This window comes from Delphinapterus leucas, chromosome 16, assembly GCF_059928025.1.
Source record: "Delphinapterus leucas isolate spDelLeu-1000000601 "Yukka" chromosome 16, BTC_Dleu_Yukka2, whole genome shotgun sequence".
Classification (NCBI taxonomy): domain Eukaryota; kingdom Metazoa; phylum Chordata; class Mammalia; order Artiodactyla; family Monodontidae; genus Delphinapterus; species Delphinapterus leucas.
Genome location: NC_143144.1, coordinates 17,836,354 through 17,850,150, shown reverse-complemented (window position 1 = coordinate 17,850,150; position 13,797 = coordinate 17,836,354). Strand labels below are relative to the sequence as shown.

Below are 13,797 nucleotides of genomic sequence, written 5' to 3'. Positions count from 1 at the left end.
GGTTGTGTTTTTAGGTGGCTGTGAGCTTAACATAGCTTTAGGCACCCTGTTTGTTGATGTGTGGAGCTGTGTTCCTATCCTGCTGTTTTCTTGGCCTGAGGTGTTCCAGCACTGGAGTCTGTATGCTGTTTGGTAGGGCCAAGTCTTGATGCCAAAATGGTAACCTCTGGGAGAGCTCATGCCAATCAGTGTACTCTGGGGCCTCTTCCACCAGTGTCCTTCGCCCACCCCCACATCCCCCCACCCAGTGAGCCACAGCCAATCCCCAACTCCCTAGGAGGCTCTCTGAGATTTGTAGGTACGCCTATCCCAGGCTCCTGTGGAGTTACTGCTTTGTGCTGGGTCTCAGTGTACATGAAACCTTGTGTGTGCCGCCCAAGAGTAGAGTCTCTGTTGCCTCCAGTCGTGTGGAGGTCCTGCATTCAAGCCCTGCTAGCCTTCAAAGCCAAATGCTATGGGGATTCCTCCTCCGGATGCCAGACCCTCAGGCTGGGGATCCTGACATGGGGCTCAGGACTCTCACTCTTGTGGGAAAACCTCTGCAATATGATTATTTTCCAGTCTGTGGGTCACCCACCCAACGGGTATGGGATTTGATTATGTCACGAAAGCACCCCTCCTGCTGTCTTTTTGTGGCTTCTTTGTCTTTGAATGTAAAATATCCTTTTTTATAGTTTCTAGTCTTTTTTATCAATGGTTGTTGAGCAGTTAGTTGTGATTTTGGTGCTTTTGTGAGAGCTGGTAAGCTTAAGTCCTACTCTGTCCCTTTTTTGCAGTCAAGGGACCGCTTTTAATTTGGATGCTTGCTGCGCCTTTCCTCAGTGTGTACTGGCTATTATTCCCTTGATATGGGTTGTGCAGGTACAGTGGCCCTTGTGTGCTCCCGGGTCAGCAGGGGTAGTGCTTGGCACCTGGTGGTGGGTCTTGTATGGGTGACTGCTCTCAGCGCACTCCCTGGACAGCAGGGGCAGGGCCTGGCGCTTGCTCACAGGTTTCGTATGGGTTTCTCTTTCCACGCCCTCCCGGGACAGTTGGGGCAGGGCCTGGTGCCTGCTCTCGGGTCTCATAGCAGCAGCCCGTGCCTGCCTCTGGAGCCCACTATGGTGATGGTGACTTGTACCGCCCCTGGATCTCCTGTAGGTGGTGTCCTGTTGCCTGGGAGCACACACACAGGAAAAGATCTTCTGGTGGTTGTGCCCCTCTCCTGGTGCAAGCCCCTGAACAGTGGCACCTTGCCTCTCTGGTGAGCCCAGGCTTCTTCCGGGTACACCCTCAGTTGCCACAGTCCAGCCTCTTCAGGCTGTGTCTGTGCACCCAACCCCCGTCTTCTCCCTGGGTCTGACCTCTGAAGCCTGAGCTTCAGCACCCAGCCCCCACCTGCACCGACCGACTAGTGTCTCAGGCTGGGGAGCACAGGGCGGTGGTGCTGTTTTGACTTCTGCAAACCAGTTGCTGCGTTCTCCTCTGAGGCTCTGAAGCAACCCCTCCGTCCAGGCTGATCTCCCTGCCAGAGAGGGGACTTCCCAGCACGAGGGAACCTTTCCTCTTTCACAGCTCCCTCGCTGGGGCACAGGTCCTGTCCCGATTCCTTCTTTCTCTTTTCCCTTTTGTTCTGCCCGGTTACGGTGGAGGTTTTCTTGTCCTTTCGGAAGTCTGAAGTCCTTCTCCTTCCCGCCAGCGTTTAGTAGGTGTTCTGTGTGAATCGTTCCAGTTGTAGATGTTTGTTTTTTGTTGTTTTTTTTTGCGGTACGCGGGCCTTTTACTGTTGTGGCCTCTCCCATTGCGGAGCACAGGCTCCGGATGCGCAGGCTCAGCGGCCATGGCTCACGGGCCCAGCCGCTCCGCGGCATGTGGGATTTTCCCGGACCGGGGCACGAACCCGTGTCTCCTGCATCGGCAGGCAGACTTTCAACCACTGCGCCACCAGGGAAGCCCTGTAGATGTATTTTTAATGTTTCTGTGGGAGAAGGCGACCTCCATGTCCTACTCCTCCGCCATCTTGATCCCCTCTGTAATCACAGTTTCATTACTTGTGATTGGTCTGTTTATATTTTCTCTTTCTTCCTGGTTCAATCTTGGAAAGTTGTACCTTTCTAAGAATATGTCCATTTCTTCTAGGTTGTCCATTTTATTGGCATATGGTCTCCCAATGGTTTGTTCATTAGTAAGTATTTAGATGTTTATGATGTGTAAATCCTGAGTGAAAAATAGTGTTAAATCTGTAGTTACCCCCTAATGGATTAATGAAGTTTTGCCCAGAAGAGATACAGTGTTGCCTGCTTTAGTGTCTATGTTAAAATTCATTTGCAGATTTTGTCCCATCTGTAATTGTGTCTGTACGTATGTGCTCACTGGCCAATTTCACATTCTAGGGCTGTGCTGTTGAATATAGTACCCATTAGCCACATGTGGCTATTTAAATTTAAGTGAATAAAAATTAAATAGAATTACAGAATCAGTTCCTCCATCATACTAGGCGTGTTTCAAGAGCTAAGTAGCCACTTTGACTAGTAGCTACAGTATTGGAAAACTCTGAATTGTAAGACGTTTCCACCATTCTAGGAAGTACCATTGGACGGTTCTGTTCTAGAGAGAGTTTCAACAATATTAAAGTAGTAGTAGTTCTTGTATGGATGCCTCAGGGAGCAGATCACCTTGTCCTTACTAGGTTGGCTGAATGCCTGTGGTTAGAGCTAGCATGATTAAAATAGTTTGTTCTTTTAAGCAGGTTAAACAAATGCTTTGCAATGTTGTTTATCCCAGGAGGTAGCCTGGAGATTCCAAAATTCAGGAATTCTCTATTAGTGGACCCAAATTAGTGTCATTTACTCTACTGTCTAGGTCAACCCTGAAGGCTATGCTTTTTCTTTTACATTATTCCTGGCCAGAGGTCACCCCACCCCCTACCCCACGCCCACCTCCTCCACTTTCCTACTTGTTGATGTAAATGATCACCCATTTCCTGGTCACTATCAGCCCTCAAACATTTGTCAACTTTGGCCACTTTCCTAGAATAAATCATTGGGCAGTTTTATTGCTTTTGCACCATGAGTGGCATCTTTAGCAAAAGCACCCTCCTTCCCAAAAGTATTAGCCAGCCAGGCCTGGTAAAAATAGATAACTTATCATGATGCTTCCTGTTGTGTATGATTCAAGTATCAGATCTATAAATGCTGAATGTGTCGTAGATGGAAGAACATTCTTTTGATGTACTCATAACAATTATACACATGAATCAGAATGAGGGCAAGGAGACCACGGGGCTAGGTGTTCTTTCTGTGTTTGGTGTGTTTGGATTAACAAAGGGATGAGAGTCGGGGGGAGAGGGTGAGAGCTCTAACATGTTGCTGTAACTCCTGCTGGCCTGAGAGGGGTGGGCAGGTCCTTCAGGGAGTCAACCATGATAAGAAAAAGGGTCTTAGGTCTTTTATCAAAACATATTGATATTCGTGGCTTTCTTCCCCCAGAGTTGTGGTGACATGCTGGTTAGCAGTTTACTCTCACCTGTCTATTCAAAGTCCACCCTGACCAGATGGTGTGGGTTGTAAACTAAGACACTCAGCAGAGTCTGTCCACCCTCTCCCCTGCCCCAGTCTCTGGGACCCATTAAGAAGGGAGCACACAGGGTGCTCTACTTTGTGAACCCCTCACTTCAACTAATATTAAGCTGAGCAAAACCAGGAGGAAGCTTGGAGGCAGTGGACCGAGGGGATGAAAGACCAGAAATCTTTGTCCATGATCACCAGACATCAGAATGTGCTGTTTTCCTAGCTTTTCAATCCTGAATATACATCAGTTGTTCCATTTAACCCATCACTAAGTCTGTTCATCCTTCCTTCCAAGTACTTCTGAAATGTATCCACTCCTCCATTCCACCACCGCAACTGAAATGACCACCATCTTTGCATTAGATTGCTCTCAATATGCCTTCACACAGCAGCCAGAGGGTGACATTGAAAAAGACAAATCTGAACATATCACCTCCCCACTTAAACCTCTTCTTGCTTAGGATAAAGACCAAATGCTCAACCTGGTCTCTTAGGACCTATCTGGCTGACCCCTGCTATACTCTGAACCTCAACTCAACCTCATTCCCTGGACCTTATTAATTATGCTTCTGTCACATAGGCTTTATTCGATTCCTATAATAAGTTAAACTTGTTCCTGCCTCCCGGCCTTTGCACATGTGTTAGCTTGTGCTTGGATAACTCTTCTCCCAGTTCCTTCTCACCTGGTCAACTCACACTCGTCCTTCACGTTATAGGTTTAGTCACCACCTCCTCTTCATGTATCACTTTTTCTCCCCTGGAACTAGGTCAGGTTGAACTTTTGTTATTTATGTGGGTGACTATTTGATTAACTCTCTTTCCCATAAGATTTATAAACTCCAGAGACAGTATTTTTTATCTTTTACTCACCATTGTAATCCCAGCTCCTAACACTATGCCTGGCAGTTGAGACATGAAAAAATCTTTGTTGACCAAATAAGCAAATAGGTAAATGGTGACTTCTGTTACCTGCCAGGAGAGGAGCATGGTATACAAAGGAAGTTGTAGACTTAAGAGCCCTGGGTTCAAATCCTAACTCTGCCAACTTGTTAGCCAGGTGATCTTGGGCAAGTTGATTTACCTAGGCTTCAGTCTTCTCATCAGTAGAATGGGCATAACCATATTTACATGGGGCTGTGAAGAGTAATGCCAAATGGGCACCCAGTAGGTTCTCAACAAACATACACATCATCATCATCATTGTTATCGTTATTATCCTATTTGGGGACAATGGGGTAGAAAGTACTCTGGTGAGGCCACAGGGCTCCTCAGGAGGAAGTGACAGATTACACCCAAAAGGAAACAGATAGTAACATTTTTTATTAAATATTACAGTGGATCAAAAAGTACAAAATATCTCTTGCCTGCTATGTGATTGGGAAACTATTGGCACGTAATACAGTATCAAAAGCAGTAATAAGTACAATTTGGAAAACATACAAAATTGAGTGTTTATAGTTGGCTCAGCATTCTTCTGGTAGTGTTTAAACTAATGCAAAGGTTACTCAATAACCTCTCCATTGGGAAACTATATAGTATCACTGGGCCATGTTGCTATATACAAATAATCACCTTACAGAAGAGCATAGAGGTTACAGAGCTGGAGTCACCAAAAGTATACAATATTTACAACACAGGAAGGTTTAAAAAAGTATAAACAGCCAAGAGATTATGCTGCTATTCTTCAGACATATTTCAACCATGAGGAGACAAGCAGAATATCAAATACATCAACAGCCAACACTGGAATTTAAGTGCTCAAGATACTCATTGCAATGGTGTGGGTCTCACCAGGGCAGACTTGTTCCCATTTTTCTTTAAAATTGGGACAAGAGTAAAACTAGACCAGATGGGACTTGGCTGACCACGACCAAATGTGACTTGTGGGACAACAAGTGAAGAGAAATAAATGGTTCTCTTTGAAGGCACACTACATAAAATATTTTTGTGGGATCACCTCGAAATTTCCATCAGACACACCAACACAGTGAAATACAGTACTTGAGAATTCATGCACCAGGTCAGAAAGTTGTAAAGTCAATGCTGAGTTTTAACAAACCCTTCTGTATATGCCCTGATAAACAAGTGAACTTAAGAGCTTCTAGCTAGTAAATAAATAAGTCAGTCCTGTGGCAAAGATTACAAGTTCCAATCACTTACTAGAATACTTAATTCTGAAACTTGGTTGGGCTGGGTTTTGTGGGGTTTTTTTTTCCTTTAATGTTGAGTTGCCAAAAGTTAAGCCAGAAGTTTTTCAGAAATATTATTTAGAATCTCCAAATCTCCAGTAAATCACGGACTTAGTGCATTTTGAATTGCAACATTTCTTGGAAGCCACACTTCGTAAATAGATTTATGACTCCACTGCCAATTAGATTCCACAGTTTCCTTCACAGAACTACCAATAACAATGGTTTGATTGCACAAAGAAAGGCTTGTGCAATTCCATTCAATAATAAGGCCCCTTGAACTCAAACAATGCAAACAAAGCCCTATTTAAGACTTTTTAAAATGTAGTTCTCAGCCAATGAAGAATTCAATGGTCTTTTTGAAGGATTTCCAAGATCTCTGTTCGGAGTTTTAAAACAACACACTGCTTCTGTTGGGAATGTATACCCCCATTTCTCTTTATTTGTCCTGCTGTTTTGCCAAGGGTATGAGCTTCCTCAGACAGAAACAGTGAATCTCCTCTCGGAAGAGATGAGAAAAACAAAAGCTGGACTATGTTAACATTGTTTGAAAATGGTGTGATCGAATTCCAACATGATGAAACCAGACTGAAATCATTGCAGTGGGGAAAACAAATGCCCCATATTCAAAATGGATAGGTGAGCTCCACCAGGGACAGATGCCCCCATTTTCTTTGAGAAACGAGCTCAGAGAAACCATGTAGGATCTAGCCCATGTCAGCTGCAGAGACACCGGAGTTTCCTCCTTCTTCCATGTCCTCTGATTCTGTGACTTATTCAATCTAGTGCAGCTTCCTTCTATGTGTCCTGGCCAGCATTCTGCCAGCTGGAATTGAGATTTTTTTCCGCCCTCTATCTTGTGCAATAGCAGGATAATCTGCATTCACACATTTATAATCTAAATTCTACTAGTCTATCTATGGTTCTATTAAATATATATATATATATATTATTCCACAGGAAGGTAAATAATTAATTGAAGCAAATGGAACTCTTAACACTAGATCTCTACATTCTTTTGTTTCCACCTTTGGATATTAAGTATGCTACACTGAATATTTGGCTTCGTATCATAGAGACATTTCAATACAAATGCATGGCATGCATGGCTTGGTTTAAGAGCCACGGTTTCATTGTTTACCAGTTTTGATCATTTTGCAGTCAAGTTACCTATTTAGAAGTTGAAAATGGTCATCCATTTTCATAGAATTAAATATCTCACAGGTAAAAGACTTGGTTAACTATGGTCCTAACGTCTACCGGTAGTGGTGGGGGCAGGGGAGGGTTGACTGGGGAGTTCATCAAAGCAGTCTTATCAGCAGGGATGGGACCTGGAAGGAAAATCCACTCTCTGTGTCCATCGACTTTTAACACACTTAGAAAATGCATCCACCTTGATGTTACATCTCGGCAGCAAACGAATAAAGTGGCAAGAATGACAGTATACATTCTCTGCATCTTTCGACTGCTTGAACAGCTTGACCATTTCTTCCCAACAGTAAAAGAAATTGTTAAGTGGGCCGTATTTGCCAGGTGGTTAAAAACATGACACAAATCACCCTATGTGTGTGCATACACACAGAAGTCATGCCCCATAAACCCAAAGAGGATGGCTTTCTTTTGAACTGGGTAATCAGTTTGCCGGCTACCCCCAAAGATGTGGCCTGTGAGGTTCTTCCTGGGAATAGCGAGAAACCAACTCGATGAAGGCAATGTGACTACCTGTTACTCGAAAGGCCACGGCCCTGGGCAGGTATCTGGTGCCTGGGCCTCCCGCTGTGCACTTTCTCCTGGATAGTCAAGCTCTATCTTCTTCCCAACCCCCCTTCCCAGACTGTTTAAAGGGATCAGTGCCAACACGAATGTAAATCATTTTGGCTTCTATTCTAATTTCTGAAATTCCTAAAATATGTGTGCAGCCCACAAATATGTCCTCTAGACTCTGTTGTTATTCAGCAGCTTGCTGCCAGTGAGGTTTTTGTTTTTATGATTCCTCTGGTATGTAGGACAGTTTCACAGCCTAGATAAGGTAAGTACAATGCTCGATATTTTCACATAACCCAATACTTCAAAGCAAAGCATTTGGCCGGGTAAGCAGTGTATAAGCTCTTTCAACTATGCCATTTATGAGGAAAAAAATCCTTAAGTTGCAGATTTGCAAAGGAACGTTCTTTGCACTATTGTGTGCTCAACTGTTTCTTTGATCATTTGTTCCACTAGAATCAGTTGCTTCAATTTGTAAACAAGAACATTACCACCCAAAGCTGCTCAAAACGATAAGATGTGGGAAATTACAAACACACGTCAACAACTAAGGACAGTCAGCCTTTAAAACAAAACAAAACAAAACAAAACAAAAACAAGACCTGCAAACAAAAGCGATGCCGTTTAATTAAAAAAAAAAAAGGGGGGGACAAGAAGGAACTGGGAGAAAATAGGACTACCTGTATATAAATTAGGTGAGCAAACAGTGATACGGGTAGTTTTAAGAAGCAAATATATACAGTCAGTTTAACAGTGTTTACTTCTCTGGATTGTTTAATAGTGTCAAAATGAAAGATCTATTGAAGTTTCACTATACATTGCATTGATTGAACCTTGGAGAGTTTTATGAAGAGAGGGGCATCCCTTGGCATATTTGCCAGTCTTCCTTGCCCCTTCCTCTGAAATATCTGCCCTTTTTCGCCCAGATTGTTTCCTGACCATCAGAACTCAGACGGGGTCCTCTAAGTTCTTCCTGGATACACATGAATCCCCTTCACAAGATCCCCGTGCAAAGTGGACCATCTGAGGCGCGAGGGCATCTGTGTTGGCAGGGGCTCAAGACTGACCAGCCAGGGCTAGAGTCATCCCGGAAATATCAGGTATGTTCACCTCCCCTCTGGGCCCCTTTTGGCCGGGACTGATCTCACCCCGGATTAGAAGAATACTGACTTCTAATTCTACAAGCCGTCACCCCGAGGCTAAGGAGTGAAGCTCTGTTATCCACGCCATTTGGGATGCTGGGCAGAGCCAGGCTTACAGTTTTGTACTGGGGTGTACGGACGACAGCTGAGAAGATGGGAAGGCGGCTTGAGGATTCAGAGCAGCTAAAGGGTAAATGCTGTTGTGCAAAAGGTCCCCATACGAACTTCCTACAGGTGTGGCTGCAGCCAAGTGTCTGTATAGCTGCTGAGAATTTGTTGGCGACGTAAAAATTCCTCTTTGCATCACAAGCGAGTGGAAAGCCAGGGGCTGCATGAGTGGGGAAAGCACAGTCTGGTTCTTCAAGTACTGCAGAGAATGAGAATACCCAGCCGGGAGCCTGGAGTTGAGGCCCGAGTTACACAGGCTTCCAGAATACAAACCTGGGAAGATGGGGGAGGAGAGGGGCAGCCTGTGGCTTTCCGAGGCGCCCCCGGCATGCCCACCGTGCGTGGCCTTGCTGCCTTCGCTCTCCTGCTCTGAGGCCTTCTCCTTCCCAGAGACCTCCTTGGAGGGGTCCAGAGGAGACACGGCCCGGGCCTTTTTCCCGGCGATCACAAGGTCCAAATCCTCCAGGCTGCGCTTTATGGGACGCGCCGCACCAATGTTCTGGGGGCTCATTTTCCGGTGCAGGATGGGGTGGACCATGCCTTCCATCTTCCTGAAATTCTCCAGTCTCACGGGGTGAGGTTTTCCCGATCTGGAAAGCGATTCAGGGTATTTTTTAGGGGCCGACATGGTCATGGGCGATACCCGACAGGCCTTGGGGTGACAGTCTCGACTCTGGCTGTTTATGACCTGGTACTGGGAGGCGCCCTTGCTCTCCTGAGGCCCGGGCGCCACGTGGGCCAGGCCCAGGGCCTTGCCCGTGGGTTTGTGGGGGTTCTTGGGAAGGCTCAGGTCGGTTGGCTGATCGTCTGTGAGGGCTTCCGCCGCAGCCGACTTTTTGTCTTGCAGATGTAGAGACGCCAGGTAATTTACGTGGAGCTTCTCTTGGTGCTTGTGGGAGGGAAAAGCACTGTTTTCCGACTCCCCGTACATGTCCCTGCAAGGGTACTTGCATGTCTGTTCATTATGCAGGTGGCGCTCAGTGTGCCTGTAGAGGCTGTGGAGATGAGGCGATGAGTAGAAATCGGCCAGGCAGCTGGGCATGTGGGAGTGGGGAGGAGCCCTCCTCTCCAGCAGCTTCTCCTTGCCATCCTGAGCATCTTGCTTGAGGGCATAGGAGTCGGCAAGGGGGCTAAGGTGATGCTTGGAGAAGCCGCAGCGGTGGGGCTCCGATCGACCCAGCTTGTCGTGCTTCCAAATGTCATTGATGCCCTTTCTCTCCTCTGAGGGCTTGCTTCTGAAACTCTGGACGTGCTGAATCACTGACGGCCGGCTGACTGCCACGTGGTCAGTGCTTTGGCCGTGATGGGCCTGGGACAAACCCGAACAGCGGTCGTCCCTCACAATCAGTTTCTTTCTGCTGATCAAAGGGGGTGGGGAGCCATAGGGGTAGCTGCTGGAGAGGCCGGCCCCGCTCACTTGGGACAAAAGTTTTTTCTTGGCCAGCGGGGACATGATGCCTGGGTTGCCCCTTGAGTAGAGCAGGGGCGTGTAATTAAGTCCATGGTTCTCATTCATGGGCCCAGTCAAGTCTTTGTCTTTGAACATGTCAAATGACTGGACCACAAGGACCTTCGGGGTCTGCTTGAGTGCACTGTGGATGTCGTCACTGCCCAGCTGGTCCACCTTCACGGTGCAGTTGGCGATATAATCCGCCATTGCGGGGAGTTTGTCATCCTCCATTTCACTCTGGTTTGCCAGTGGTGGCTGAGTGGTGGGAAAGCCGGGGAAGGACGCTTCTTGGAGTTCATTTTCAGGGCTCTCTGTAAAACAGCAGGGCTTGGGTTCTTGTTTTGAGTCCAGGAGAGCCCGGGGAGAGGTGCGCGACTGTTTGCCAGCCCCGGGGATCGGGGCTGGATCCCTTTCGGGGGCCAGAGGGGCACTCGCGAGTGGAGGGGCAGGCCCCTCCTCTCCTGCCTCCTCGTTGCTGGCACCTTGATCTGTGTCGTCGTCCTTTTCTGGGTCTGCTCGGGACACCAGGGGCCTTGCTGCAAAATCCTGGTACCCTTCCACTTTTTTCTTTGTGTCTGCTACTGGGAGAGGCTCAGTGATGCTCTTCTGGTGTAAAGTCTCTTGTTCCTTCTCTTGCTCTGACGAAACCTGATAAAATATTGCAAAAGGTAGTCAGAAGGAAGCCAAATGCGTTGACACTTTATGCTATGAAATAAAATATTACACACAGTCGTTTTTTGAAAACAGCCTTTTCAGTCAGCTCATGGAGTCTCTGTAAAGCTTTATTACTCCCCAATCATGGCTCTAAACAAAGAAATATAAATTACAGAAACATTAGGGGAAATATGCATATTCACTCCAGTCCCTTATGAGATACCTATCAAAATAGCAAAGTATTATGTACTGCCGGTATACAGTCATATCACTCCTTGATTCTAATACATAGTTTAATTCTGAGGTTGTTTTCTTGTCCAATCAGTCAATTATCCAAATGGGTTTTAAATTACATGTTGCGGTTTATGACACTTTGGAGAAAGATTTTTTTAGAATCTCTCTTTCAAAAATCCAACCCCGTGTCAACAACAAACTTAGTAAAACCCCTTGTTTTTTCTTCGAGAGAGCAAATCCCGTCCTAACGTGTTCAGTATGATGCGTTAAATTAGCAATGCTTAAGTGTTAATAGTTTCTACCCAGTGCCATATGACATGCAGATAAAGCTAAAATATTGAAAAATTATGCAGATGCCATGTCAGCCTGTCTACCTGAGGGGCAGAAGGACTCCAGGTCCTTCTAGGCTGCAGCAAACTACATTTCCATTAAAGCTGAAAATGAAATTGTCAAAATTCAAGCAGTGAGTGCCACAACACATACAGCTTTTCTGTTCACTGAAATAAGTTGTAGTCGATGAGATGGATGGTCTTTATGTGTCCCCACTGACAGAAGTTGTGGGCACAGTTCGACTCATTCATTGCATTACGTAGCTGTGCAGACTTTGGCCTTAGAAGGTCATCTTAACTTTCCACCTGTGACCCAGGGGGACTGGCAAGTTCTTTCAAAACTTCTGTCATTCTGCCCTGATGTGTCTTGGTGGAGAACAGTCACAAAACGGTGATGTTGAGATGGTCTTGCCCCACCTCCCCGCAAACTCATCCCTTGAATATTTTTCTTCTTTGTGAAGGAAAGAAGTGTCTACCACTTTAGCATCTTCGGGCAAGATTGAGGATGCTGGTGTAGGGATGCATAGGAACAAAAGTTTTAAGGAACCATACCCATTTCATAGATATTTCTCCTTAAATCCGCTTCAAGATAGCCCTCTGTTTTAGGGATACTTAGCATCATTCTTTTCCTTTCTTTGTTTTTGTACTAATAGCTGCCTTTTCCAGTACAAGTACCATTACTTGTTCTACATTAACAGTCATCATTGGTCTCGTGAGCTTATACATTACATGAAAATATAGAAAAATGACTACGGCTAGGGAAAAAGGCATATTGCATTTAAGTGTCAGTTTCTGATGGCGCTGTGGGGGAGTCTCAGCCCCACTGATGTCTCTATGACCTAGGCCTTCAGGTACATGGAGTTCTAGGTTTTTGGTTGTAAACAGGTTTAGGAGGTCATTGAAAGCTAGGCAGGAAAAAAAAAAATAGTAAAGGACCCTTTTTGTAGGATGGCATTTTATGATTTGCCTTAGTATATTAAATGGTACCTTCCCACCACACAGCTTATAATCTGATTACTTGAAGATAATGGGTTTGACTAGAAGGGCTTTTTAAGCCCTCCTATCTCCAAATTAAAAACAATGACAATAATAACAACAACAATAAAATTCAACCCCCAAACACACAGTGAGGAGAGATATACTTGCTATGTATAGAAATAGCAATACAAAATATACTATACATAGCAAGTATACATAGCAATATACTTGCTATGTATACTTGCTATGTATAGTGTATTTCTACATATAGAGAGAGAAATATACTTGTTATATATATATAACATGGGTCTGTGTAGGAGGTGGGGAGCGATTCTGACCTTTGGGTCAACCTTGGAGAGAGGGTGTGGGATTCCAGGTAGTTTAGATAACCTGATCATAATGACCTCGGTCCCTTAGATACTTGCAGTCCCTGAAGGGAACCTGTGGGGGCCTATAGGAAACAGGGAGCCTTAAGGCTTTCAGGATTTCTGTGGACTGCAGGGCACCGGGCTCTACTCTTGACAGCGGTCGCCTCCCAAGCTGACAGGCTCAGGGCAATGGCTTGAGGATTCCTCCCCCAACTCACAAAGCAGCCCTTTCAATTCTCACGCCCAGAGTGGAGCCATTCAAAGGCCAGCTGGCCTCTTGGTCCTCAGTTTGTCCCCTGGTGCTTTGGCAATGCTGTACATATGGTATCTAATAGAACTCACTGATCCCAAGCCCTGTAATAAATCACCAGACCAACAGGATAAAGGGAGAATGGAATGTAAGCCTTAACTTGGAATCTCCTTGCTTTTGGCCGTTTATGTTGCAAGCTTGCAGATGTTAGAAATCTCTGCATCATCCCCCCCCTTTTAATTATTAGAGCTTAAAATAATTATGAAACAAAAATTAAAGCAAATTTCTCTTCTTGGTATTAATATTATCTCCTTACACAGGAGTCAGTTGGGTAAGTTAATTTCTAGTTAGGAGGCTGGTGTGTGTGTTTTAAGCTGGTGTTTAATTAGAGAGTCTCTTATGTGTTCATTATAAACCTGATTTTTAGGGGGTGTTTAATATCAGCACCAAAGTTTCCTCTGGGGTTGAATCTTAGAACGTGCTGTCTTCAGATGTGGCCGCTAAGTTTTTTTTGGTTTGGTTTGGTTTTTTTGTTTTTTTTTTAATGGGCGGCAGAGATTTTTTATTATTCATCTTGAAACAGAGCCCAGCTCATCCCCCATGACTGTCTGGACGATGATAGTAACGGCTTCTACCAGAGAGCTGTTGGGGGCTGTGGGTAGCTGGGGCCTGTTTTAAAAGGTTCAGAAACTACCTGTTAACAAGACAGATAATCATGGCTTC

General features: G+C 45.4%; 1 protein-coding gene across 3 annotated transcripts in view; it reads right to left on the bottom strand.

Annotated features, from left to right (window-relative positions):
• Positions 1-4,851: 4,851 nt before the first annotated feature.
• Positions 4,852-13,797, bottom strand: part of ARID5B (AT-rich interaction domain 5B) — a 189,170-nt gene continuing 180,224 nt past the window's right edge. For all 3 annotated transcript variants that reach the window (XM_089897533.1, XM_022560587.3, XM_089897534.1), the window contains one exon: positions 4,852-10,909. In XM_089897533.1, coding sequence (XP_089753659.1) covers positions 8,756-10,909 — 2,154 coding nt within the window. In that variant the 3' untranslated portion in view covers positions 4,852-8,755. The remainder of the gene's footprint in view (positions 10,910-13,797) is intronic.